At 44.3% G+C, this 26,380-nt stretch overlaps 1 protein-coding gene across 1 annotated transcript in view; it reads right to left on the bottom strand.

Annotated features, from left to right (window-relative positions):
- Ect2l (epithelial cell transforming 2 like) overlaps positions 1-18,639 on the bottom strand; it is a 46,186-nt gene extending 27,547 nt beyond the window's left edge. Inside the window, exons 1-3 of the mRNA XM_048354673.1 lie at positions 18,506-18,639; positions 17,258-17,370; positions 3,123-3,285 (exon numbers count right to left, since the gene is read on the bottom strand). Of these exons, the coding sequence (XP_048210630.1) occupies positions 3,123-3,285; positions 17,258-17,370; positions 18,506-18,607 (378 nt within the window). The 5' untranslated portion in view covers positions 18,608-18,639. The remainder of the gene's footprint in view (positions 1-3,122; positions 3,286-17,257; positions 17,371-18,505) is intronic.
- Positions 18,640-26,380: the final 7,741 nt, after the last annotated feature.

Genomic DNA, 26,380 nt, shown 5'->3' with positions numbered 1-26,380 from the left:
GAAAAGCACTCTACCACTAGGCCACCTTCCCAGCCCCCATAAATACTTTTTAAGACCACTGTTTGAGGAAAGATGGTGGCATATGTTTATAACCGTGGCTGTTCAGCAGGCTGAGATAGGTGGATTGTACAAGCCCCAAATTCTAAAAGTAGCCTGAAAAGAAATTATTTAAAGCATTAGAGAAGAACACATGTAGTGAAGGAATTGTGCCATCAAGATCTCAAAGAAAAGGGAAAACTAGAAAGGTAGCCTGCTCTTACTTTTGCCTCAGAGTATTTACCAATTGCAAAATAGAACTTAGTAGAACGAGGAGCTGAGCAGAAGGTGAGCGCTGAAAGACCTGGAAGCGCCGAAGAATTTCAGGTATTCTCATATATGGTAGAAGGGTCATAAACTGAAATTTAGGACCAAGCAAAGAAGAGAGTTCTGGTAATCACACCAGGCTTTCATTTGAGATCCTTTCTAGGAAGAACAACAGTGGGTTATATGAACTACTCAAGGACTGAAGCCGGCTTTGAAATAGCTCCTTCTGATTTGATTTATGTGGTCTGTTCCTCAATGAACCAAATACCAGAGGCTAAATAAGTTTTCTCTCCAGAGGCAGATAGCACCAATCAAAATGGTCAAATCAATGTATTATACACATATCTGGTAGTCAACCAAAAACAGCAAGAACACACAATAAAAAAAAGAATTGCTTGTTTCTTCTTTTGTTTTTTAGTAACCATGTAGAGACCCTTAAGAAACAGACAAATGTAATTTTGAGACATAAATATATACATATAAGTGTGTATGTGTGTGTAATAGGTGTATGTATATATGTATAAAAATATAAATGGCCAAGTGGGAAATTTTGGCAAAAGAGGCAATCCATGTTCTAGAGCTGAAAACTAAAACTAAACTTTTAAATCCAGTGAATTAGTTTTACAAAAGACTAGGCTCAAGCTAAAGAAATCATTAGTAAACTGGATGATAGATAAAAAGAGAAATCCAGACTTAAACAGAGAAAGCCCAAAGCATGGGGTGGGGGGTGGGGGGGAATGAATGTAAGGGCATATGGAACACAAGGGGACACAATGAATCAGCCCATCATATAAACACTGGAATATCAGGAGAAAAGACACCTAGAGTAGAAGCAATATATGAACAGATAACATCTCAACATTTCCCAAACATGATGAAAGACATTAAATTCTAGATATAAAACTCACTGCAACTTCAGGGTAGCATTGCATGCATATAATCTTAGTAGTCAGGAGGCTGGAAGCAAGAAGATCATAAACTTGAGGCCAGTGCGAGTGACAATAGTGAGACCTCCATCTCAACCAAACGAAGAGCAAAACACAAAATAGGATAAATACACACACATAAGTACACTTACATTCCTAAGTACATAATCATAAAATTGCTGAAAACAAAAGACAGAAAAAGTCTGAAAAGACAGCTAGAGATAAGAAATATTGCTGTTAGCAGCATATGACTTATCAAGAAAAAAATATGGAAGTCAGTAGGCAATGGAATGTTTTCAAAGTTTAACTAATGTCAAACTTACAACTCAAATTCCCAGTGAAAATATCCTTCAAATGTAAGATAAAGGTATATTCAGTTGATCCATAGTAAAAGAAATATTAAGGACAATTCTGAGGAAAAATTATCTCCAAGTGAAACTCAGAGATACAGGAAGGTATAAAGAAAAAATAAACAGTCATGCACCAGTGGCTTATACCTGTAATCCTAGCTACTCAGACGACTAAGATCTGAGGATTGTGGTTTGAAGTCAGCCTAGGCAGAAAAGGCCATGAGATTCAAATCTCCTGTTGACTAATCAACCAACCAACCAACCAACAAACAAAAAACCCAGAAGTGAAGGTATGGATCAAGTCAAAGCACTAGCCTTGAACACAAAAGCTCAGAGACAGCACCTAGGCCTTGAGTTCAAGCTCCAGTTCCAGCATACACGAGGAAAGAAGGAAAAAGAAAATTATAGTTATATATAAACATGGACTATATGAAACAGTAATAAAGCCGGCTGCCAATGGCTCGTGCCTGTAATTCTAGCTACTGAGGCTGAGATCTGAGGATAGCAGGTCAAAGCCAGCCCAGGAAAGAAAGTCTGTGAGACTCTTATCTCCAGTTAACCACCAGAAAACTGGAAGTGGCACTGTGGCTCAAGTGGTAGAGGGCTAGCCTTGAGCTGAAGAGTTCAGGGACAGCACCCAGGCCCAGAGTTCAAGCCCCAGGACCAACAAAAAACAAAGCAAACAAACTAAAAAAAAACAGTAAAGGTTTATGAGGAATGTCTGTGTATTTTACATGTGTGTATATACATGTGTATATACATAAATATATTTCTGCCTACAATTGGCTATCTGTATCCAAGGCTATTAGGTATTTTAAGTAACCTATAGATAATTAAAATTGACAGGAAAATTCAAAATCTACGTGATTTTCTGGAAATACGATACTACTTTATATAACAGATTTGGGCAGCTGTGGACTTGGGTATCTACAAAGGGAGCAGAGTAGACTCAAATCAACCCCTGTATGTATGCAAGGACAGCCATACGTTTATCACACACACGCAATCACATACTCAAACATTTGCCAACAAAAGCACAGACACCGAGTGAGGGCTAAGGGGAGTTGAAGCGTTCTAAACTACTTGCAATCTTTGGAAGTGGCAAGATACTATTTTGAGATTTTTTTTTTTTTTTTTTGGCCAGTCCTGGGCCTTGGACTCAGGGCCTGAGCACTGTCCCTGGCTTTCTTTTTGCTCAAGGCTAGCACTCTGCCACTTGAGCCACAGCGCCCCTTCTGGCCGTTTTCTGTATATGTGGTGCTGGGGAATCCAACCTAGGGCTTCATGTATGGGAGGCAAGCTCTCTTGCCACTAGGCCATATCCCCAGCCCCTATTTTGAGATTTAAAAAAATCTTTCTGCATTATTGGAACAGTATGTATCTCCTTAGGTACAACATAAAGTATTGTATGTCACTTGTCTCTCCCCTTCTTTTCAAGGGTACCTACGTTAACTACACTTTGGGCACCCTCAGCTTCGTCTTCCAGGAAGACGGATTACAGTTGTATTTGTGTACTATTATTAGGACGAGACAATCAGTAAACCTGTTCTGTTAGAAACTTCCAGGGCCAGCTGACTTGAGCAGCTGCACACAAGTCTTTCGGATTTAGAAAGGAGAAGATGTAGAGAGCAATACAGCGCGGGAGCACCATGCAGAAATCCGCCCTGGCCACTTGCTTCCTTTCTGAAAACCAGTCCTGGACAAACCTAAAAAGAAAGATGGAGAAATTTAGTTCGACATGCTGATATAACATTAACTAGAAGTCCAGTATAAACACTGGTCACGGTTCTTTCTCATATATATGTATATAAATAAATATATATATATATATATATATATATATATATATATATATATATATTGCCAGTCCTGGGGCTTGAACTCAGGGGCCTGGGCACTGTCCCTGGCTTCTTTTTGCTCGAGGCTAACACTCTACCTCTTGAACCTTAGCACCACTTCTGGCCTTTTCTGTTTACGTGGTGCTGAGGAATCCAACCCAGGGCTTCGTGCATGCTAGGCAAGTACTCTACCACTAAAGCCACATTTCCAGCCCCTCTTTCTCCAATGTTTACCTGTAAAAATAACTAAATCAAGGGGTTGGCAATATAAATCAAGAGCAGATTGCTTGCTTAGATTATATTGGTGCCAATTATCTGTTCAGAACCAAGCCACCAGGTAGTTGGCCAAATGTGTATAATAATTGCTAGATCAAGAAGATTGGAGCTGGGTACAGTGGCTCACCTCTATAATCCTAGCAACTCAAGAGGCCGAGATCTGAAGATCACAGTTTAAAGTCAAACAAGTCCCTGAGACTCCTATCCCCAATCAACCTGTGAAACCAGTGGCTCAGGTGGTAGAGTGCCAATTAACCACCAGAAAACTGGAAGTGGAGCTGTGGCTCAATGTGGTAGAGCAGTAGGCTTGAGCAAAAATAACTAAGAGACAGCACTCTGGGCCCTGAGTTCAAGCCTTTGCTTCTTTCACGTGAATTCCTACTGGGAAGTAAAAATGGCATCTCTAGGATGAGAAGACCCTCACCACCTTCATGAATGGGCTGCTGAACATCCAACAGGCCCAGAGATGGCCGTGACCTCTACTTCAGCCAAGCTTCTGGCTGAAACTGGAGCCTCACTTACAAGGCTCAGGTCCCAGAAACAGTAGATTTCACTGGTGAAACTGTTCACATAGAGAGGAATATTTGAATAAAGCGTAATGGCGAAAAAAGAAACAGAATCTACTCCTCCTTCACAGTGAGCAAAAGAACTGGATGAGCTACTTTTGTGAGAGTGAGTGTTTGTGTGTGTGTGTGTGTGTGTGTGTGTGTGTGTGTGTGTGTGTGTGTCTGTGTCTGTCTGTCTGTCTGTCTGTCTGTCCTGGGACCTGAAATCCAGGCCTGGGTGTTGTCTCTGAGCTTTTGTGCGCAAGATTAGTACTCTACCACTTGAGCCACAGCTCCACTTCTGCCTTTTTTTTTCTTTTTTCTTTTGGTAAATAATTGGAAATAAGAGTCTCACACTCTCCACGAACAGGTGACTCATGCCTGTACTCCAAGTAGTCAAGAAGGTAAAGTCTGAGAATGAAGCCAGCCTGGGCAAGAACGTCTGTGAGACTTTTATCTCCAATAAACTACTCAGAAAAAGCTGGAAGTGGAGCTGTGGCTCCAACGGTAGAGTGCTAGCCCCAAGCAAAAGAAGCTAAGAGACAGCACTTAGGCTGTGAGTTCAAGTCCCAAGATCCAGGGGAAAATGAGTCTCACATACTTTCCTGCCTGGGCTGGCTTTGAACCATGATATCTCAGCCTACTGAGTAGTTATGATTAAAGGCATGAGCCACTAGCACCTGGCTAAATGAGCTACTTTAAAAAGTAAACCTAAATATAAACACGTTTTATATTTATTTGTTTCTAGTCTGTGCTGCTAGCCAAGCACATTTCAATTATAATGAATTTAAGCAAGAACAAAAAAACATCTCAGTTACAACTTAAAAGAGTGCATGAGCAGCAGAGCGGGGTGGATTACTGTAAGCACACTGTGGCTCATTGCACTGTAGTTAATGTTGCAAAGTAAGAAACCCATGAAGAGAAACAGCATGGAAGGAGCAAAGGAACAAAATGTGCTTTGCTCATTTCTTGTGACAAGGATCGTTTCATTTAAATAATTCATGGCAATGCTTTGTGGTGTATTACTGAATGTACAATGTGTACTTTCAAAAATAACAAAGCTCGGTAATATGGGACTTGTGTCTAATTCCCTGCTCCTCAGTTTCTGATAAGAAGTAATGAGAGCTGCCAACACTGGAAGCAGGAGGCTGGGAGAACCTTGTGGAGGGGGCTGGGAGGGGCAGTGGACTGGACACCAGTCCCTTCCTTTCCCCTCGTTCTCCAGGTAGCATCTCATGGTCAGTCACCTCCTGTGGCTTCTTGCAAACCTTTCTGGACATGGTCAGGCCTGAAGTGCAGTTCACGCCCCAGTTTCAGTCCCTAGTATCAATTTCAAGGTCACTTCAAGGAGATGACACCAGAGCTAGTATACTGACCCATCAAACCCAGAGAGAGTCATGTAACTCCAAGCTGCATGGAGCAGGGAGGCAAGCTGGCGGTACCAAGTATCTGCAGTGAATACTCAGGTGCCTTTGGAACTAGCAATCATCTTCTAGGAGATTATCCTAAAACAATGATTAAGAACATGTCTGGCGGGCTGAATACGGCCTAGTGGCAAGAGTGCTTGCTTCTTATACATGAAGCCCTGGGTTCGATTCCTAAACACCACATATATAGAAAATGGCCAGATGTGGTGCTGTGGCTCAAGTGGCAGAGTGCTAGCCTTGAGCAAACAGAAGCCAGGGACAGTGCTCAGGCCCTGAGTCCAAGGCCCAAGACTGACAAAAAAAAAGAAAAAAGAACATGTCTGGCCAGACACCGGTGGCTCACACCTGTAATCCTAGCTACTCAGAGGCTGAGATCTAAGGATCATGGTTGGAAGGAAACTCCATGAGACTCTTATCTTCAATTAAGCACCAGAAAACTGGAAGTAGAGCTGTGGCTTAAAGTGGTAGACCACTAGCCTTGAGCACAAAAGCTCAGGGACAGCACCTAGGTCCTAAGTTTAAGCCCCATGACTGACAAAAAGAAAAAAGAACAAACAAACAAACAAAAAAAGGGTATCTAGAAGCAGGCCAGGAGCCCAGGCTCCATACCTGCAATCCTAACCAGTCAGGTTGATGAAGTGATGAGAAGCTGGCGGAGGAAATTGAGCGAACTGGAATGTGAATTATGAACGGGCAGCCATAGCCTCTAAGTGGGAGGCAGTCAGCAAGTATTGGGGAAGGATGATTGATTGGAAAAAAAACAACAGAGGAGCCAAATGGACTGGATGAGGCTCAGGCCACCCATCCATTGCCTTTGGCTCTGCACTGACTCATCGGACAAACAGAATGTGGTGACAATGCTTTCCTCAACCCCACTCCGGACATGCCAAGCCAGACTTGTATGACTGAGACTCACGCACTGCAGAGTCTGACCAGCCCTGTGTTCTCCATACAAAGTACAAAGCTGGGGAATCGATGCCTGGTCTGATGGGAACAGATAATTCCTCCTCAACCCACCTCGACACTTTATGGTTTTCCTTTCTTGTTCTCAGGGGCACACTAGAGTTGAGATGACCACAGAAATGACTTCTAGAATAAGACTACTTTAGTTCACCTCAAACCTGTAAAAAATGAGAGGCAATCAACCCCTATGGGCTGAAGGTTTTACTGGGGGACAGACCTGCCAGGCTACTTGGAGCAGGAATGGAGGCAGAGGACAGGTATGGGCAGAACTTAAAATTCTAGGAGTTAGTCACAGGGCTCACATTAGATGGACTGTGGGAATTTGGGAGGTAGAGTCACAAGAAGAGGTGTTGTGAAGGTGTTTATGTGGACTACAGGAATTGGGGGGAGAACCTCATTCACAGAAGGAGTATGACAAGACTGTGGCAACTGGGACGGAAATTTGCACACCACACTGGGAAAACAATACAGCTCATGGGAAATAGAAACAACAGATTTTTGTAAACAGGTGGCAAGCTGACTCTGAGACCTTAGAAAACCTACCCATCATAAAAACAACATGGTAGGCGGGGCCTGGGATGGCTTAGGTCTGGAATCCTAGCTACTCACGAAGCTGAGATCTGGAAATCCTGGTTGGAAATCAGCGTAGGCAGGAAAGTCTATGACTCTAATCTCCAATGAATCACCAAAAAGACAGAAATGGAGTTGTGGCTCAAGCTCTAGAACATCAGCCTTGAAGGGAGGTGGGAGGGGGAGCCAAGAAACAGTTTACAGGCCCTGAATCCAAACCCCCTAGTACCATCACCAAAATAATAAAATTAAAAGACATTTTTTTAAAGAATAAAACTAAAAAAAAAAACAGGGGAGCCCCTGGGTTGATGAGCCATGGAGTATCAGCAAAGGCTTAGGGTTTTCTGTGTTCTCACTTTGCCATCCTCAGGCTCTGTCTGATTCTCATCTTGGACCCTGAAGTAAGGTTCCCCAATGGCGGACTCAGTCGTGGACAGTCTCAGCTGTGAACAGTCTCAGCCTCACTATAGGGCGAAGGCAGGCTCCTCCCCCGACTGCCCTAGAAAAGTCCTTTCAAGACTGGGGAAATCTCCACAGCTCTTTGACGCCCTGACGCCCTCCCTCCCTTCCTCCCTCTCTGGGCCCGGCCAGAATGCATATCTGCTTCCGCTCCAGATGCCATTCAGTCTCCACCCTCCGTGGGTGAGGTGGGTGAGCTGCTACCTGAGGCCTGTCACATCTGGGGAAGGCAGCAAGGTTCCTGTCAGCAAGTGAGGAATGTGGACCGGCTTGGATGGGCCACTCATCAAGTGTCTGATACTGAGCAGGAGCCAAGGAGAGAGGAGAGAGAAGGAAGAGCTCTCTCTCCAGCTTTCCTCCATTTCCTTTCTTAAAGGAACAAAAATCGTTTATCTGATTATGAAACACTCAGTCTTTTTTTCCTTGTATTCAACTTTATCAATTCTTTTTTCCAGATTACATTTAGAAATTTTATTTATTTATTGAACAGATCCTGGGGTTTGAACTCAGGGACTGGTCTCTGTCCCTGAGCTTCTTTTGCTCAAGGCTAGCACTCTACCACTCGAGCCACAGCTCCACTTTTTAAATTTTTATTAGTTTAGTGGAAATAAGAGTGTCACAGACATTCCTATGCAGGCTGGCTTTGCACTGCAATCCTCAGAGCCTCAGATTTCACCCTCCTGAGTAGTTAGGATTACAAGGATGAACTACCAGTGCCTGACTAGGAATTATTTTTCAAAGTTCATAACAAAATCCTTCTTGGAGAATTATACCTGGGTAGAACAAAACTTGAAGATTAACTTGAAGACATCTTTAAACATGGTGTGCCTAGCTATGTGGTTTTCTTTGTTGATTTTTGTTTTTTATTACTATGCTTCAATGCCAATTTATAATTCCCTTCACGTGGATCTTTTCTTTCTTTTTCTTTCCTTTTTTTGTTGGTGTTGGTACTGGTGCTTGAACTCAGCCTCATGATCTCACTTAGCTTTTTTTGTGTTCTACCAGTTGGGCCACATATCTACTTCTAGCTTTTTGCTGATTAATTGGAGAAAAGAGTCTCAAATATGTGTCTTCCCAAACTGGCTTCGAACCGTGATTCTCAGATCTCAGCCTTTTGCATAGCTAGGATTACAGGAGTGAGTCACCAGCACCTAGCTTGCACTTATCTTTTTAGTTTTAAGCAACATAACAGAGGGAAACATGAAATAGGAAGCGAATAATCCTGGTCTCCTGGTGACATTATTTAAACCTAAGGACCCTGACCAGGGGCTGGGACTGTGGCTCAGTAGTACAGTGCTTGCCTAGCATGCAGGAGACCCTGGGTTCAATTCCTTAGTGCCACATAAACAAAAATATAAAATAAAATAAGGATCCTATCCAGCCTGAAGCTAGACTAATTGTAAACCAGTGAAGTACTTCTTTCTTCTTCCTCCCTCCTCCTCTTCCTTCTCCTCATCCACCATGTTGGGGATCTACCCAAGAGCATCATAAATTCTAGGCAAGTGCTCAGCCCCCCATTTCCTCTTGAGTTGTCTGAGTTCCATTTCTGTAATTTGCGCTTGGAAGCACTCTGCCCATCACACCAGAGAACACAGACAAGGTGGAGACTGGGCAGGAGGGACCTCGGCCAGGTCTGCTGACAGCTCACTCTGTGCTACCATTTGACTGTGGCTTCTAGGACTTGCTGCTCACTCTGTGCTACCCATTTAACTGTGGCTTCTAGGACTTGCTGAGTCCATCTCGGCTCCCGTGTGTCCTCTCTTCACAAGTAACAGACTGTTAAAATCTCATCTCCGCAGTGGCTCACACCTGGAATCCTAGCTGCTCCGTGAAAGGTTGGCTGGAAAGGAAACTGGCCACATGGTTCAGGAGAAAGGAGTTGATTGGGGGGAGAGCAAGCTGCCAGCCCACACAAGATGGAGGCCTGGGAGACAAAAGGAAAGAAGAGGAGAAAAAGAAAGAAGAGGAAAGAGAGGAAGAGAGGAAAAGAAAGAAAGGAAAGAGAGCTGGGACTTGTGTTGAGCTGGATTATATAGGGAAAGGTGGGAGGTGTGGCCAGGTGGATTGGATGTGACCTCAGAGAAAGGGGAGATAACTGCCTCCAGGTGTGCCAGTTACCTAGGTAACACAATGGGGCACTGACTTAAACAAGGGCATCTGCATGGAGTCCTCCCAGGGGTGGACCTTACACTATGGAGTCTGGGATCTGAGGATCACGGTTCAAAGCCAAGCCGGGCAGCAAGGTCCTCGAGATTCTATGTCTAATGAACCACCAAGAAGCTGGAGTGACGCTGTAGCTTGAGAACTAAAGCCCTAATCTTGAGCAAAAAGCTCAGGAACAGCACGTATACCTTGAGTTCAAATCCTAGCGTGCGCACACACACACACACACTCAAGTCAATTTCCTCACAGATTCTCGGTGACTCTGTGACTCTGAGCTGCGTCTGGAGGCTGGTACAGTGTGCTACGTGAACAGCCGGGGGCATTTTCAGGGATGGTGCAATGAAACTTGTGCAAGGATCAGCCCTAGGTGCTGCTCCTGGGCTGCGAGTGTAAGACACACTTCCGGATTTGTGCCCCCTAACACTTCTGGGTATACTTTCTAGTGGAATGGCTTTGTCGTGGTCTTGAGTTAAGGAAATAGTGAAAACAATTGAATGAATCAAGAAGTTGGCAATCTGCATTCTAGAACACAGAGTATCTTAACAAACTCCTGCATAGAGACCTACCGAATACAGTTTCTTTCCGATTCTCTGGGTTTGGGTCCTCCTTGTAAGTGACCGTGTTTTAGATATGTGGGTTCACTCCTGAATCACTTATTGAGGGGCTACTCTCTACCTAAGTGCTGGCGACAGAGCTGAAAGCTTTGCCCTCCTGGAGGCTGGGGTTCATGCTGGGGTTCACCGTCCTCCCACTACATGAGGAGGTGTGGGTACTGTGGAGGGAGGGGGTGCTGGGGCCATGATGTTACCAATGGTGAAAGGAAACACGGACTTGGTTCTCAGTCCTGCCCACGGTCCTGCCCACCCCCCATCCAGAAAAACAGCTTCTGGTTTTTCATTTCTGCTTCCCTTTTAAACTAAAAACAAAAAATTTTTTAGCTGCACTAAGCACTAAAAACCATCCCAACAATGGTAAGAATATTTTATTTACATGATTAAAAAAAATAGTTGTACATGATTGTGTATAACCAACCAAACTGAAAAGAGGTTTTCCAGAATGCTGGACTGAGGAGAGATAGAGGAATGGCCCATATTTTCAGACTCAAATGGCACATGTAACAAATAGAAATTTTTCGAGGTAACAAACATTACAAGTAATGTATCCAATGCCTAACGTAAGAAACTGTAACCTCTCTGTACATCAGTTTGATAATAAAAATTTGAAAAAAAATAGAAATTTTAAGTACAAATGGACAGTTTACCTTTGAATACTGCCCTCTCCTTTCTGGATTTATTTTGTTTTTTGCCAGTCCTGGGGCTTAAACTCAGGGCCTGAGCACTGTCCCTGGCTTCTTTTTACTCAAGGCTCGCACTCAACCACTTGAGCCACAGCACCACTTCTGGCTTCTTCTATATATGTGGTGCTGAGGAATTGAACCCAGGGCTTCATGTATATGAGGCAAGCACTTTACCACTAGGCCATATTCCCAGCCCCTGTCCTCTCCTTTCTGACAAAGCTTTTCTACTTGATCAAACTTCACTCCGGTTCCAGAGTCTTCCCTGATGCCCACCTGTTCTTCTCCTTAGGAAATGTAGCTTTTGCAAAGAGCACTAAGTCATTTTACCATGAGTGTCACTGCTTCTTCCCCCTTGACAAATGGGAATCGCATAATTACTAAATCAGAAAGACATATTAGGCTGGGAGAAGTTCTTTACCGGCAATATATCCAACAAAGATCTAATATCCAAATATACATGGGGCTGGAAATTTGGCTTAGTGGTAGAGTGTTTGCCTACCATGCATAAAGCCTTGGGTTCAATTCTTCAGCACCACATAAACAAAGAAAGGCTGAAACTGGCTCTGTGGCTCAAGAGGTAGAATGCTAGGGGCTGGGAATATGGCCTAGTGGCAAAAGTGCTTGTCTTGGATACATGGAGCCCTGGGTTCGATTTCCCAGGACCACATATATAGAAAATGGCCAGAAGTGGCGCTGTGGCTCAAGTGGCAGAGTGCTAGCCTTGAACAAAATGAAGCCAGGGACAGTGCTCAGGCCCTGAGTTCAAGCTCCAGGACTGGCAAAACAAAAACAAATATACAAGGAGCCCAAGAGCCATCAGATGCGCTTCCAACATCTTCACCATCTGCACATGCCACCTCTTCAAGTGGACTTTCTAAAACTCAGTGATGGAGCTGTGCTGGATTTCAATTAAGCTCAGAGATATGATGACCCTAGAAAACCACACACCTCATTTCCTCTACAGATCACAAAGGAGACATCTCCTCCACTGAGCCCTCCCAGGGGCTGCTTTAGAAAGCGCAAATGGTAGGTGGGGCAGGGGAGTGTCTGCTCAGGCATACATAGCTGAGTACCTTGTCCTGACTCTCCTCAATCCCATTCCCTTCTGCTCGGGTGGAGACTGTAAGGTTTGGAGAAGGGAGACCTCCACGGGGTTGTTCAGGCAGAGGAGAGTTTAAGAAATGAACTCCCAGCCTGCACAAGATGGAGGCTTGCAGAAGGGTGACTTCGGCCAGGGGGAGAGGTGATAGAAGGAGAGGGCCCGGAGGAGGTGTGGCCACAGGGGATGCGGAAATGACCTCAGCACATCTCAGAGGCAAAGGAGGCCTGACAGGCCAGATGAGGACCATGACCTCAGAGGAAGAGGAAGTGACCTCAGAGGAAGAGGACGTGACCTCAGAGCCTGGGAGCCTTTCCACTGCCTCCCGGCTTGCCGGGGTTACAGGTGCTGGGCAGGGACTTCTAGGGAGAGCCACCTGTGGAGGGAGGGAAAACAAACGGGCAGGGGCCATTTTCCCCAGGCAGACCTAAGAGACCAATAACCCTGTCCACCAACTCTCTCTTCTCTTCTCATCCATTTTCCATCATTCTTTCTTTGGTGTCTGTCTCTTTCTCTTTCTATGTCTGTCTCTCTGTTTTTCTCTTATTGTGTTTGTATCTATCTGTTTTTCTGTTACTCTGTCTCTGATTCTCTCCTCCCTCACCCTTCCCCACCCCCTTCCCCATCTCTCCCTCCTCCCCTGTTGGCGAAGGCAGTGGCCTGAATGTTGTCCCCACCCAGCCAGGAGAGCTGCAAGTTCAAACAGCCCCAGCCTGGAATGAAAAGGCTTTGTAGAAGGAAGGCTGTGCTGGCAGCTGAGCAGGAGCAATTTAAAACCGGTCCCACCAGTGTGGCCAGGAGAGCAACCAAAAACTGCTCAGAGATCTTTCCAAGTGTGACACAAACAGCCCTGTTTCCTTTAAGGAGTCACAGGAAAGGTCAACGAAGGCTGGAGGCAGCGGGAGGAAGATAGCCAGATAGCTATGGGAGCAGCTGCCCCTCTGGGCCTGGGAGCATAATGCCACGGAATGCCCGGATGAAGATGTCAGACCACTGCTGGGTCACAAAAGAGCAGCAAAGGCCTCCCGGGTGGTGGTGGGGAAATGGTGACACACTAAAACACAGGGGAGCTGGGCAGATGTGAGACTCCCTCAGTGGGAAAGGGGTGCTATTAGGGTGGTCAGTGTGTCAGGCTGAGATTACATTGATGATTGTGCAACTTTGTGAATTACTAAAACCCCCGAATGTATCCTTAAAGTGGCAAATTTTGTTGTATGTGAATTAGATCTCAATAAAGATGTTTAAAGGAAAGGTGGTTATATTAACTTTTTTTTTTCATTTACTTACCTGTTTGTGCCTGTCCTGGAACTTGAATTCAGAACCTAGGCACTGTCCCTGAGGTTTTGTGCTCAAGACTAGAGCTCTACCACTTGAGTCACAGGGCCACTTCCAGCTTTTTTGTTATGTGGTACTAAGGAATCCAGGACTTCATGCAGTCCCAGCCCCCACTACTGGTTTTTTGTTGGTTACTAAGAGATAAGAGTCTCTTGAACTTCTCTGTCTGAGCTGACGTTGAACCACCATCTTTAGATCTCAGCATAGAGAGGATTACAGGCATGAGCCACCAGGGCCTGGCTCTACATTAACTTTTGTTGTTGTTATTGTTGTTGTTAAATGTGTTGAGCTTTGAAGTTTAACTAAAACTGAGCTCAGCTCTGGATTAAATCACCAACACTTTATACTTTTGAAAACAGCTGACAGAGGAACAAAAGTATTCAGATATGTGAGATTCTGCCTTCCGGGGCATGGAGAAAGAAGTGTAAGAAAAGACTTAACCAGACTCCAGAGAATGAACTGATTGATATTTGAACAACAAAACCCAAGCCTAAAGATTAAAGATTCATTCAGGATGCCAAATCATAGAAACCATAAATTCATATACAACTTTCTCATAAATCAGCTGCTACACAAAACTATGAGACACATACTGCTCTCTGCAGAAACAGCTGAGATCAAACAAAACAGAGAAATTCCCCTCCAGGGATTAGTTCCATATTCTTGTTCCACTGAAAGAGGAATTGAGGTGCCTGAGGATAAGGTTTCCACTCAGAACTAATGTTAAGCTGCCTCTCAATATACCACAAGATCTCTACTGCCCTCTCGTGGTTACTACTGAAATTACATGGTTTATCTCAGATCCTTGGGTGTAAGCCATTATGGACCTGAGGTTTGATCTATTTTATTTTTCTTTTTCTGAAAGCTGTAACGTTGGAATAAAAGAAAGCAAAGAAAATGGCTATTATTAGATGTTTCTTCCTCCATGCCCTGTCTTTGCAACCTCTCTCAACAGACCCAGGAAGCCTGCCTGTCTCCTTCAAGGGGCTCTACCTGGGAAAGTCAATCCAACAAGCATAGAAGAGGGTGGGAAATGACTGCATAAACATGATGGGCAGGCCGGCACCGGTGGCTCATGCCTGTAATCCTACCTACTCAGGAGGCTGAGATCTGAGGATTACAGTTCAAAGCCAGCCCAGGAAGAAAAGTCCCCATGAGACTCTTTTTTTTTGTTTTTGTTTTTTTGTTTTTTGGCCAGTCCTGGGCCTTGGACTCAGGGCCTGAGCACTGTCCCTGGCTTCTTCCCGCTCAAGGCTAGCACTCCGCCACTTGAGCCACAGCGCCGCTTCTGGCCGTTTTTCTGTATATGTGGTGCTGGGGAATCGAACCTAGGGCCTCGTGTATCCGAGGCAGGCACTCTTGCCACTAGGCTATCTCCCCAGCCCCCCATGAGACTCTTATCTCCAATGAACCACCAGAAAACTGGAAGTGGTGCTGTGGCTCAAAGTGGTAGAGTGCTAGTCTCAAGCAAAAGAACTCAGTGATAGCACCCAGGCCCTGAGTTCAATCCCCAAGACCACCACTACCAACAACAAGGGATAAACAGGAAAAAGGGGGAAGGAAGAGTGGATGGAAGATTGCAAACAAAACCCAGCTGATTTGTTCATGCACTTGCAGATCCTTTTTGGTAGCTAAGAAATCTGGTTAGTGTACCCCTCCTCCAGTACTCACCTTCAGTGAGAGCAACTAACTCCCATTGATGACTTGCTGAGGGTTTCACTGAATGAACACTTGGAAGTAGGAGTCTCCTCCGTGGGGAAGGTTCATTCAATTGAGACAGAGCCACGTTCCATAAAATTCTATTATTACTTTTGTTGTTGTTCTCAGGCCCCCAGAAATCCCCCAAACTGACCCTCCAAAAGCCATTAATTTGGGAAAGCACCCTGACAGGATTTGCTAATGACCCAGTGGGGTTCTTCAGTCTGGTCTAAGGCACACTGAAGAAATCTCTAGAATATCCTAATCATCTTGAATTCCCCTGATCTCACCAAAGAGAGTCTGTATCTAACACTTGTCTGACTAGCTAATAAGCCTCTGGATGCTCTGATGATAATTGATTCTGATAGCCAAGTGACTGAGACACTGTGACTTTTCACACTAGACAAAGGTAATGACCCTTACAGTACTAATTCCTGATCACAGCCCTTCCTACTCCTGGGTGTCATTCCAATGAACAAATGTGACAGTATCTACACCGAAGTATTTTAGGGGAAGGACAAGGGAAGATTAAGAGCAGGGGTCCAATGGTGGTCACTGGTCACCAACATACGTCTTGTTCATATGTCTCAACGTCACTACTATTGTCACTCCTCATATTTCTAAGATCCATCCATTGTTTAGCAATCCCTTATGAAGTAACTACCTACATATCAGGTATCCATTTGGATATATTGTCTATCTAATAGCTTCAAGAAGAACTTGACAAATCAAGAGAATCTTAGAAATATACTGGTTGAGCTAGGTGTTGATGGCCTCTGACTATAATCCTAACTACTCAAGAGGCTAAGATCTGAGGATCTGAGGCCTGAGGATCTGGGTTCAAAGCTAGCTAGTCTAGGCAGACAAATCCAGAGAGTCTTATTTCCAATTAACCAGCAAAAAGTTGGAAATAGAGCTGTAGCCCAAGTAACAGAGCACAGAAAACACTTAAGGGAGAGCTTGAGGCCTTGAGTTCAAGTTCCAGCCCAAAACAAACAAAAAAAGATTTGTACTGGTTGAAGGTACTGACAGTATTTTTTGGTTTGTTGCTTTATTTATTTGTTTTTATATTAAAAAAGAGGAGGGGGTCTTATGCATATTCCCCCCAAACAAACTGACTAAAGGATGATATACTTAAGGAGAAGAATCCAATGGTGGAACTCCTCTAAACAACTAAAGAACTGTTTAACAAAAGAAATACCAGGAAACGGAAACCTGTTGGTGAGCAGGAGGGCAATGAGAGAAAGGGCACAAATGGAGGAAGGAAAAACAAATGCAGCCCTTATATTACATTATGTAAAAATAGAGTATGTAACTTGAGAATAGAGAGGGGAGGGGAAAACTGGGGGAGAATGATGAAATGGGTAGCATTGATTGAAATGCACTGTACTTCTGACCTGACTTATGGAACTAAAATCTCTTTGTACAACTACATAATAATTATAATATTAAAAAGAATAATAATAGCCTCTCAATGGCAAGAAAAAGTGGCCAGATTTCACTCCTTTCCCCTGGGCTCCAATTCAGCTTCAAGAAGACTTTTATTTTTAATTTAACTTTATTGTCAAAGTGATGTACAGAGGGGTTACAGTTACATAGTAAGGTAGTGAGTACATTTCTTTTCTTCTTCTTTTTTTTTTTTTTTTTTTTGCCAGTCCTGGGGCTTGAACTCAGGGCCTAAGCACTGTCTCTGGCTTGTTTTTGCTCAAGGCTAGCATCAACTTGAGCCACAGCGCCACTTCTGGCCTTTTCTATATATGTGGTGCTGAGGAATCGAACCTAGGGCTTCATGTATAGGAGGCAAGCACTCTTGCCACTAGGCCATATTCCCAGCCCTGTGAGTACATTTCTTGTCATACTTGTTACCCTTCCCTCATTTTCTCCCTCCCCCCAATCCATAAGACTTTTTTTTTAATAGGAAAAAGAAAAACCTTTAAAGGTTATACAAACATTTGGCTACATTTTGTTTTAAGAACCAAGGATAATTACCTCACTAAGCGCCACTTACCTTAATTGTAATTTAGTGCATCGTGAAAGCATTGTGCACAAGAATTCCTGACGTTGTTTGTTGGTCCACAGGTCAAACCAATGACTGATCAGCGCGACTCTTTCCTGGAAGAGCTGGAAGAGAGAAGGATATATGTTGCTGTGCCTGCCCCATACATTTTTAGTTGCTAAGCAATCTTTAGACAACCTGCTAACAACCTCCAGCTAATATTTGCAGAGCATGTTACAGTTCACAAAGTGCTTTAACATATGTCAGAGGGGGGGTTGTGTGCTTCTATCCAAGGACTCAGGCAAGCTAGGGCTTGTGAGGTGGGTCAAAGCCAATGACTGGCAGGGGTGTAATTATAGACAGGAAAACAAAGAGGTAATGACTCCAGGCTCTTGTTTCAACTTTGGTTAATGTGGCCTAGGGAAAGAGATTCTGTCTTGAAAACACATAAAAGCTCACTTTTTTAGCCACTCACCAGTTGCTAACTCTGGAGGCTGAGATCTGAGGACTGAAGTTCAAAGTCAGCCTGAGCAGAAAAGTCCAGGAGACTCTTATCTCCAATTAACCACCAGAAAAACAAGAAGACTCTTATGTCCAAAGAAGCATCCAAAAGCTGGAAATGGTGCTGTGGCTCAAGTGGTAGAGCACCAGCCTTGAGCAAAATAGCTCAGGGACTGCGCCCAGGCCCTGAGTCCAAGGCCCAGAATTGGCACAAAAACAAAGCAGAAACATGAGACTCAATATATAATAGCCACATTCAGGTAACTCAGACCTGTAATCCTTGCTATTCAAGAGGATGAGATCTGAGGTTCATAGTTTGAAGCCAGCCTAGGCACCAAAGTCTGTGAGACTCTTATTTTCAATTAGCCATCAGAAAGCCAGAGTAAGGGTGTTGCTCAAGTGGTTGAACACTAGCCTTAAGCAAAACAAAAGCTGAGAGAATACCCTAGCTCTGAGATGTTCAAGCCCCTAAACACACATACAAAAAGTGTCACGGGGCTGGGCATGTGGCTTAGCGGCCGAGAACTTGCCTGGCATGTATGAAACCCTGGGTCTGATTTCTCAGTCCCACATAAACAGAAAAGGGCAGAAGTGGCACTGTGGCTCAAGTGCTAGAGTGCTAGCCTTGAGCAAGAGGAAGCCAGGGACAGTGCTCAGGCCCTGAGTTCAAGCCCAGGACTGGCAAAAAAAATAAAAGTGTCATGGTAAACTTAACTTTGCAAGTTAAATTTGTAAAGTTTAGTAGAGTATATAACTCACCTGTCTATTTAAAGACTTGTTGCTAAAAGGTGTCCAAGCACTGAACCTGGTGTGGAAGCTCTCCATTTCCAGAATTTTCTGGGAAGACTCCCCAACTGACATCACAGCAATTTATTGCCTTCCACTTCTAGGAATTACAGGTTCACATCAATAGGTAGGTAATTACAATCACTTAGAAACATCTAATATATTAACATTGTGCCTATAGGCTTTATAAAATTACAGTAATTCAGATAGATATATGGATACAATGTATAGATATACTATAATTAGAATTATAACCCATGTATGTGTCTATAATTCTCATGTATGCACATGTATACATATATATTGAACCATATTACTACACACACAAGTCCATCCATGCCAAATCATTGCAATTATTCTATCCTTACATATTTATACCCAAACTGGAAAGTGAATGGGTTTTATTTTTAAATTCGCTGGGAAAATAGAAGACGACTGAGGAAAATATTTCAGGAAGGTTTATTAAGCATTCAGAAATGGGCATGTATTAGTTGTGCAATACTGCATAACAGATAACTCCAAAATTCATCAGCTCCAAACAACAAACATTTATCATCTCAATAGTTTCTGAAGAGCAAACATCCAGGCACAAAGCTGGGCACCAGTGGCTCATGCCTGTGACGCTAGCTCCTCAGGAGGCTGCAATCTCAGGACTGCAGTCCAAAGAAAGCCCGCGAGACTCTTACGGCCAATTAACCATTCAAAAGCTAAAAGTGGAGCTGTGGCTCAAGTGGTAAAGTGCTAGCCTTGAGTAGAAAAAGTTAAGGGACAGTGCCCAGGACTTGAGTTCAAATTTATTACCAGCACTACACACACACACACACACACACACACACACACACACACCTTAATATATACATTAAACCACAGAAAATCCTTAGTTTCATAAGATACACAGCTGTTGTTATATGAAAATTCCTCCAAGAGCAAGCATAAGGAATTTATTACTATTATTATTTGTTATTATTTATTTTTTGCCAGTCCTGGGGCTTGAACTCAGGGCCTGAGCACTGTCCCTGGCTTCTTCTTGCTCAAGGCTTGCACTCTGCCACTTGAGCCACAGCGCCACTTCTGGCCTTTTTTATATATGTGGTGCTGAGGAATCGAACCCAGGGCTTCATGTATAGGAGGCAAGCACTCTTGCCACTAGGCCATATTCCCAGCCCAGCCCCACCCCCTTTTTTTTTTTTTTGCCAGTCCTGGGCCTTGAACTCAGTGTCTGGGCTTTGTCCTTGAGCTTCTCTATGCTCAAGGCTAGTGCTCTACCACCTGAGCCACAGGGCACTTCCGGCTTTTTCTGTTTATGTGGCACTGAGGAACTGAACCCAGGGCTTCGTGCATGCTAGGCAAGCACTCTACCGCTAGGCCCCATCCTCAGCTCACATAGGAATTTTTATTTAGCAAGTTTTCACAATGGTTATGATCCTCTGTGTTAGGAGATTACTGAGTTACCTAGTGAGGCAAACATGACAGAGAGTTGCTGTCTCTGCTGGAGAGCATGAATGTGTGAGCACAGTAAACACGTGTGTGTGTGTGTGTGTGTGTGTGTGCGCGTGAAGTCTCCACAGGATTATTCTCATTACCTAACATGTCCATTTTGCTAACTCAGGGAGAAATGGCAGGCTGGCAATCATTACTTTGTTTGTTGATTTTTTGAAACGTGGAGCCATGATTTATTTTTGTATAAAAATGTTAAAAAGAAAGAAATAGAAAAGGAAACATTTCCAGCTTTCCTAGTAGGAAATGGGAGTTAAAGGTTCTCATTACTTTTCTAGTGTATGATTTTTCTTATTCTGGCATTAGATAGTCCTCTTAAAAGTAGTTCTATGAGATATTAATAAGAATTTCCCGAGAAACCAGTATCTGTGACTCAATGATTGGTAAGTGATTGAACAAAATTAAACATGTTAGCTGGGGCCCAGCTGTACTCCTTGCTCCTCAGGAGGCTGAGATGTGAAGATCTCAGCACAGGGCTGGGGATATGGCCTAGTGGCAAGAGTGTTTGCCTCATATACATGAAGCCCTGGGTTCGATTCCTCAGCACCACATATATGGAAAACGGCCAGAAGGGTCGCTGTGACTCAAGTGGCACAGTGCTAGCCTTGAGCAAAAAGAAGCCAGGGACAGTGCTCAGGCCCTGAGTCCAAGGCCCAGGACTGGCAAAAAAAAAAAAAAAAAAAAAGCTGGAAATGGTGCTGTGGCTCAAATGGTAGAACACTAGCTGTGAGCACAAAGAGGACCAAGGACAGTGCCCAAGCCCTGAGTTCAAGCTCCAGGACCACCAAAAATAAATAAATAAACATGTTTCTTTTTCATAAGATGTTTTGCGAGCTTTAAGTAGATTTTTTTTTTTTTTTTTTTTTTTTTTTTTTGGCCAGTCCTGGGGCTTGGACTCAGGGCCTGAGCACTGTCCCTGGCTTCTTTTTGCTCAAGGCTAGCACTCTGCCACTTGCGCCACAGCGCCACTTCTGGCCATTTTCTGTATATGTGGTGCTGGGGAATTGAACCCAGGGCCTCATGTATACGAGGCAAGCACTCTTGCCACTAGGCCATATCCCCAGCACCTTGGGAGCTTTAATATGCTAATATTCACAGTGAATCTATAAGCACAGGAAATAAGGAAGTAGCATTTTCCCTCCCACACTGGTACATAGAAACTGCCGTGGTGTGTATTAATAAGATAATGTAATTATCATAGTATTTACCAAAGGCTGTGTGCCAAATTGTCCCCCAAATCAGTGGCTTAAAAGAAGAAGCACTGATTATCTCACAGGTTTGCGAGTTAGGAGTCTAGACACAGCTTAGAGAGGCTTTTCTCCTTAGTGTCTCTTACAGTCCAAATGTCAAGCAAGACTACAGTCACCCCAAAGTTGGTGTGGACAAGGATTCCCTTCCAAGCTCATTCAAGTGTCTGTTGGCAGGTTCCAGTCCTCCTAAAAGAGAAACAAGGGCCTAAATCTGGGACAAGGGGCTCTGTTTCATACTGGCTATTGGCCAGAGCCTCCCCTTCTATAACCTTTCTGGAGATAGCTCAGCTCCCCAAACGGTAGCCCAGTCCCTCAAGTGAGCCATGGAGAGAGCAACAGACAGTGGGCAAAATGGATGCCAGCCTATGTAGAACCTGTTATCAGAAATTGCTGGGCTGGGGGGGGGGGGGGGCTAGGACTCTGCAGAGTGCTTGCCTAGTATTCATGAAGCCCTGGGTTCGATTCCTCAGCACCACATATATAGAAAAAGCCAGAAGTGGCACTGTGGCTCAAGTGGTAGAGTGCTAGCCTTGAGCAAAAAGAAGCCAGGGACAGTGCTTAGACCATGAGTTCAAGGCCCAATACCGGCCAAGAAACAAACCAACAAAAAAAACAAGAATAAAAGAAATTGCTATTAGTTGTTGATTAGTCAAAATTAAGGTTAGTAAACACAGTGAACAGGCTCTCTCTGGCCCACTTCCTGATGTATGAATAAAGTATAATTGGAGGGGCTGGGAGTATGGCCTAGTGGTAGAGTACTTGCCTTGTATACATGAAGCCCTGGGTTCGATTCATCAGCACCACATATATTTAAAAAAAAAAAAAGCCAGAAGTGGCTCCAATGGTAGAGTGCTAACCTTGAGGGGAAAAAAAAAGCCAGGGAGCCAGGGACAGTGCTCAGTCCCTGAGTTCAAGCCCCTAGCAGTGGCAAAAGAAAATAATAATAAAATAAAGTATAATTGGAACACAGCTGATCCCACTTACTTAAGCATTATAATCTAGGGTTGCTTTTATGCTATAGCAACAAAACTGAATAAGGAGAAGAAAGATGGTTCGAAAAGCCCGAAGTATTTATTGCCTGGATCTTCCCAGTATAAATTGCCAACCCTGCAATAAAAATAAAGTCCAGCTGGGCACTGGTGGCTCACACCTGCAATCCTAGCTACTCAGGAGGCTGAAATCTAAGGATCATGGTTTAAAGCCAGCCCAGGCAGGAAAGTCTTACTAACCACCAGAAAACTTAGAAGAGGTGCTGTGGCTCAAAGTGATAGGGCAAAAGAGCTCAGGGACCTTGTCAAAAAAAATCTGTGTTCAATTAATAAATAAATTAAATTTTAAAAAAAAGAGCTCAGGGACTGTGCCCAGGCCCCCAAACCAATAAACACAAACAAACTCCAGCCACATTTAAGGGAGATTCACCCAGGCAGGAACACATAGAAGCTAGTATCACTGGAAGGTACCACATACTCTTCACCTTAGTGAAGACACTGTGCAAGGATTTGCTGACTGAGTAAATTAAATGTTCATATCACTATGATTTCAGTGGATCCTCATTAAAGTTCAGGTTTTAGAACTTAATGGTCAAGGAAATGACAACAAAATCTGAGGCTTTGAAGAAGTGCATTACAAGGACTACTCCTCATCTTGAGAATGGAATTAGACCCTCCCAAGAGAGCCTTCAGGATTGGACTCCCTGGGCCTCCTGTCTTCTGCCATTGGGGACAGAGCAATCATTCCCTCCAGGGCATGCGCAATGAAGTGCCAGCTTAGAGGTGGAAGAGATGTGGCAGGTTAATCATCAAAGGCCAGGGATGTAATCAAACATGGTTATACAATGCAGCTCCCATAAACCCCCAAAGAACAGGGTTCCAGGGCCTTTGCACTGCCCAGAGGTGCCTGGCCAGTAGTAAGCTCCGCATCCTAACACATAGGTAAACACACACATATATGTATATATACATACACACACACACACACACACACACACACACACACACACACACACACACATATATATATATATATATATATATATATATATATATATATACTTCTGTGAACTGTTCTGGTAAATCACTCAAACCCAAGGAGCTCATGGGAAGCCAGATAGCTGCTCAGTTGGAAGCACAGGTTCCAACCTGAGGCCTGTGATGGAAATCTGGTAGTTTGGATCTTAAATGTTCCTCAAAGGTCCAGGTGTGGGGAGGGTTGTTTTGTTTTATTTCTTATGCTGGTCCTGGGGCTTGAACTCAGGGCCTGGGTTCATGATAATTTTTGCTCAAGGCTAATGTTCTATCGCTTGAGCTACAGCTCCACTTTCAGTGTTTTGCTGGTTAATTGGAGACAAGTCTCACAAACTGCCTAGACTGGCTTTGAACTGTAATCCTCATCTCAGCCTCCTGAGTAGCTAGGGTTTCAAGCATGAGCCATCTGCAATGGGTTAGGTCCATGTGTTTTAACAGGCTTGAACCTTAAAATGGCAATATTGGTGGTGCCTAGGAATTGTGAAACCTTTATGAAATGAGGCCTCATGGGAGGTCTTTAGGTCACTGGGGGCTAAGAAAGGAGCAGTTTTGTGCTACCACATACTCATGCCACGAGGTACTCTAACCCATTTATGGACTGTAATGTCCAGATCTTCCCTTTTTAGGTTGGGTATCTTGTGGCAGAAAGCTGACTAACTCAGCATCTTTAGTGGGTGAGGGGAGAGTGGAAGGCTTCAAGCTGTGGGATTTGCTAGTTCCAGATAGACAGTGTCAGAATTGAACTAAACAGTGAAGGCTGTGCTCGAGGCGAGGCAATGGCTAACTCATGCAGGGAGCTAAATCATCACTGCGATAAATCAGAGAAGCCATCTTTTCAGTTAACTAGTTTTCCACAGATGATTCGTTACACAGCTGGAGAGTGTAAGTAAGGATGGTCCTGTTCTGCTGGTGTAGTCAAAGGGGCTTAGAAAATGAAAGCACAAGTCTGTTCCTCGGCACAGAGGTACTTGCGCATTGACTCATTTATTTTCTAAAATTTCTTCCTTAAAATTATATGTAAGAGGTTGTCTGGTTCTAAATACTGCAGAAAAGAACTGGAGTACATGGAAACTGAATGTAATCATCAGAGATAAAAGAAGAAATGAAAGGCAACTCCAGTCATGCTAAACATCCTATAGGCAGGGTAGGTTAGATATAACCTTTTCTTAGCTGAGCGCAGGTGGCTCACGCCTGTAATCCTAGCTACTCAGGAGGCTGAGATCTGAGGATCACCATTCAAACCCAGACTGGGCAGGAAGGTCCATTAGCCTCTGAGCTCCAATTAACCACCTAAAAACTGGAAATGTAGCTTTGGCTCAAAGTGGGAGAGCACTAGCCTTGAGCTGAAAAGCTCAGAGATCTGAGCCCAGGTCCTGAGTTCAAGCTCCATAACAGGCAAAAAAAAAATAAAAATTTTTTTTTCAGGAAAAGAAACATGGTATTGTTTCCCTAAAAGGTTCTGCTCCTCAACCCCTCTCAAATTATTATCTATCTATCTATCTATCTATTTATTTATTTTGCCAGTCCTGGGCCTTGGACTCAGGGCTGGAGCACTGTCCCTGACTTCTTTTTGCTCAAGGCCAACAACACTTTGCTACTTGAGCCACAGCGCCACTTCTGGCCGTTTTCTATATATGTGGTGCTGGGGAATGGAACCCAGGGCTTCATGTATACTAGTCCAACACTCCCCACAAATTATTATTTTATTTTATTTTTTGCCAGTCCTTGGGCTTGGACTCAGGGCCAGAGCACTGTCCCTGGCTACCAGTCTACCACTTGAGCAACAGAGCTACTTCTGTTTTTTTCTGCTTATGTGGTGCTGAGGAATTGAACCCAGGGCTTCATGCATGCAAGGCAAGCGCTCTAGCACTAAGCCATATTCCCAGCCCCTCAAATTATCTTATTAGCAGAGATAAACTGTACATGAAGTTTCACCATGGCATTTCAGCATATAACGTTATTTTTAAAAATCAAATTCACCCTTACTATGACTCTTTCTTATTCAAATGACTATTTTTTTAGAACAATTTCTGAGGTTTTTGGAAGCAGAAAAAGTCATGATTCTGAAAACAGACTAGAGCGGACTTGAATACAAATGCCTGGTTGTCATTGAACTTTAATACAGATGTCAGCAATGTGAATTCTGACAGTAACATTTACTAATAAGCGCTCGTCAAGAGAAATATTTAGCAGCACTCCTATTTGTCCTATCCAAAATATTATTCTCTTAAAGCTATAGTTACTATCACAAACTACATTGATGTCTCCTTTACTATTTCCCCTCCCTACATTGTTGTGTCCCATAATAAGAAAGATGGAGAGGAGGGGGGCCAATTTGGAGTCTCCTGGATGAGAGAGTTCTCGTGTCCAGGGATTTCACTCCAATCCCATTCCACAGATACAGTCTGGAAGAGGTGCCCTTAGCCGTGGCCACCCAATTCCAAGGGAGCCATGGTGAGAGCCTCGGGGGCTCCGGAGGGGGCCCAGGGCCCAGGGCCCAGTTTCTGAGCTGCCCAGCCTCTTCCCAGGCTCCATGGGGAAACCAAGTGCGCCCCAGCCCAGGCGGCCCCCCGGCCACAGATATGGCAAAGAAAAGCCAAGGGCTTTACCTCGGGGTACTGGGGGTGGCCCAGTAGCCGGCGAAGTGGTTTCAGTCTCCTCTTTGGACTTGGAGATGCCTCCTAAGCTCGGGAGCCAGGACAGCTCATCTCCATGGGGACCACAACATACACTCCGCCCCTGCCTGGAGGCTCCCGCGCCGCCCTGCGCCCGCCCTGCGCCCGCCCTGCGCCCGCCCTGCGCCCGCCCTGCGCCCGCCCTGCGCCCGCCCTGCGCCCGGCGCGGTGCGCTCCCAGCCGGCTCCGGACCTCCACCTTCCCAGCTCTGCGGGCTTACTTACCAAGGGGTCCCCCTTCTCTCGCCCTGGAGGCCCAGAGGCGGCTGCCCCAAGAAGGGACCTGGATACAAGCAATATTTACCTGGCCTCCCAAGCCAGCTTTAAAAATCGAGTATCATATCGTCAGCAACTCTTAAGGAAATTTTAATGCGTGTTATTGCCACTTTTTAGCATTACCCAG

Source organism: Perognathus longimembris, chromosome 9 (assembly GCF_023159225.1).
Source record: "Perognathus longimembris pacificus isolate PPM17 chromosome 9, ASM2315922v1, whole genome shotgun sequence".
In the NCBI taxonomy this organism is placed as follows: domain Eukaryota; kingdom Metazoa; phylum Chordata; class Mammalia; order Rodentia; family Heteromyidae; genus Perognathus; species Perognathus longimembris.
Note: the sequence above shows the minus strand (reverse complement) of the source record. Positions and strands in the feature narration are given on the sequence as shown.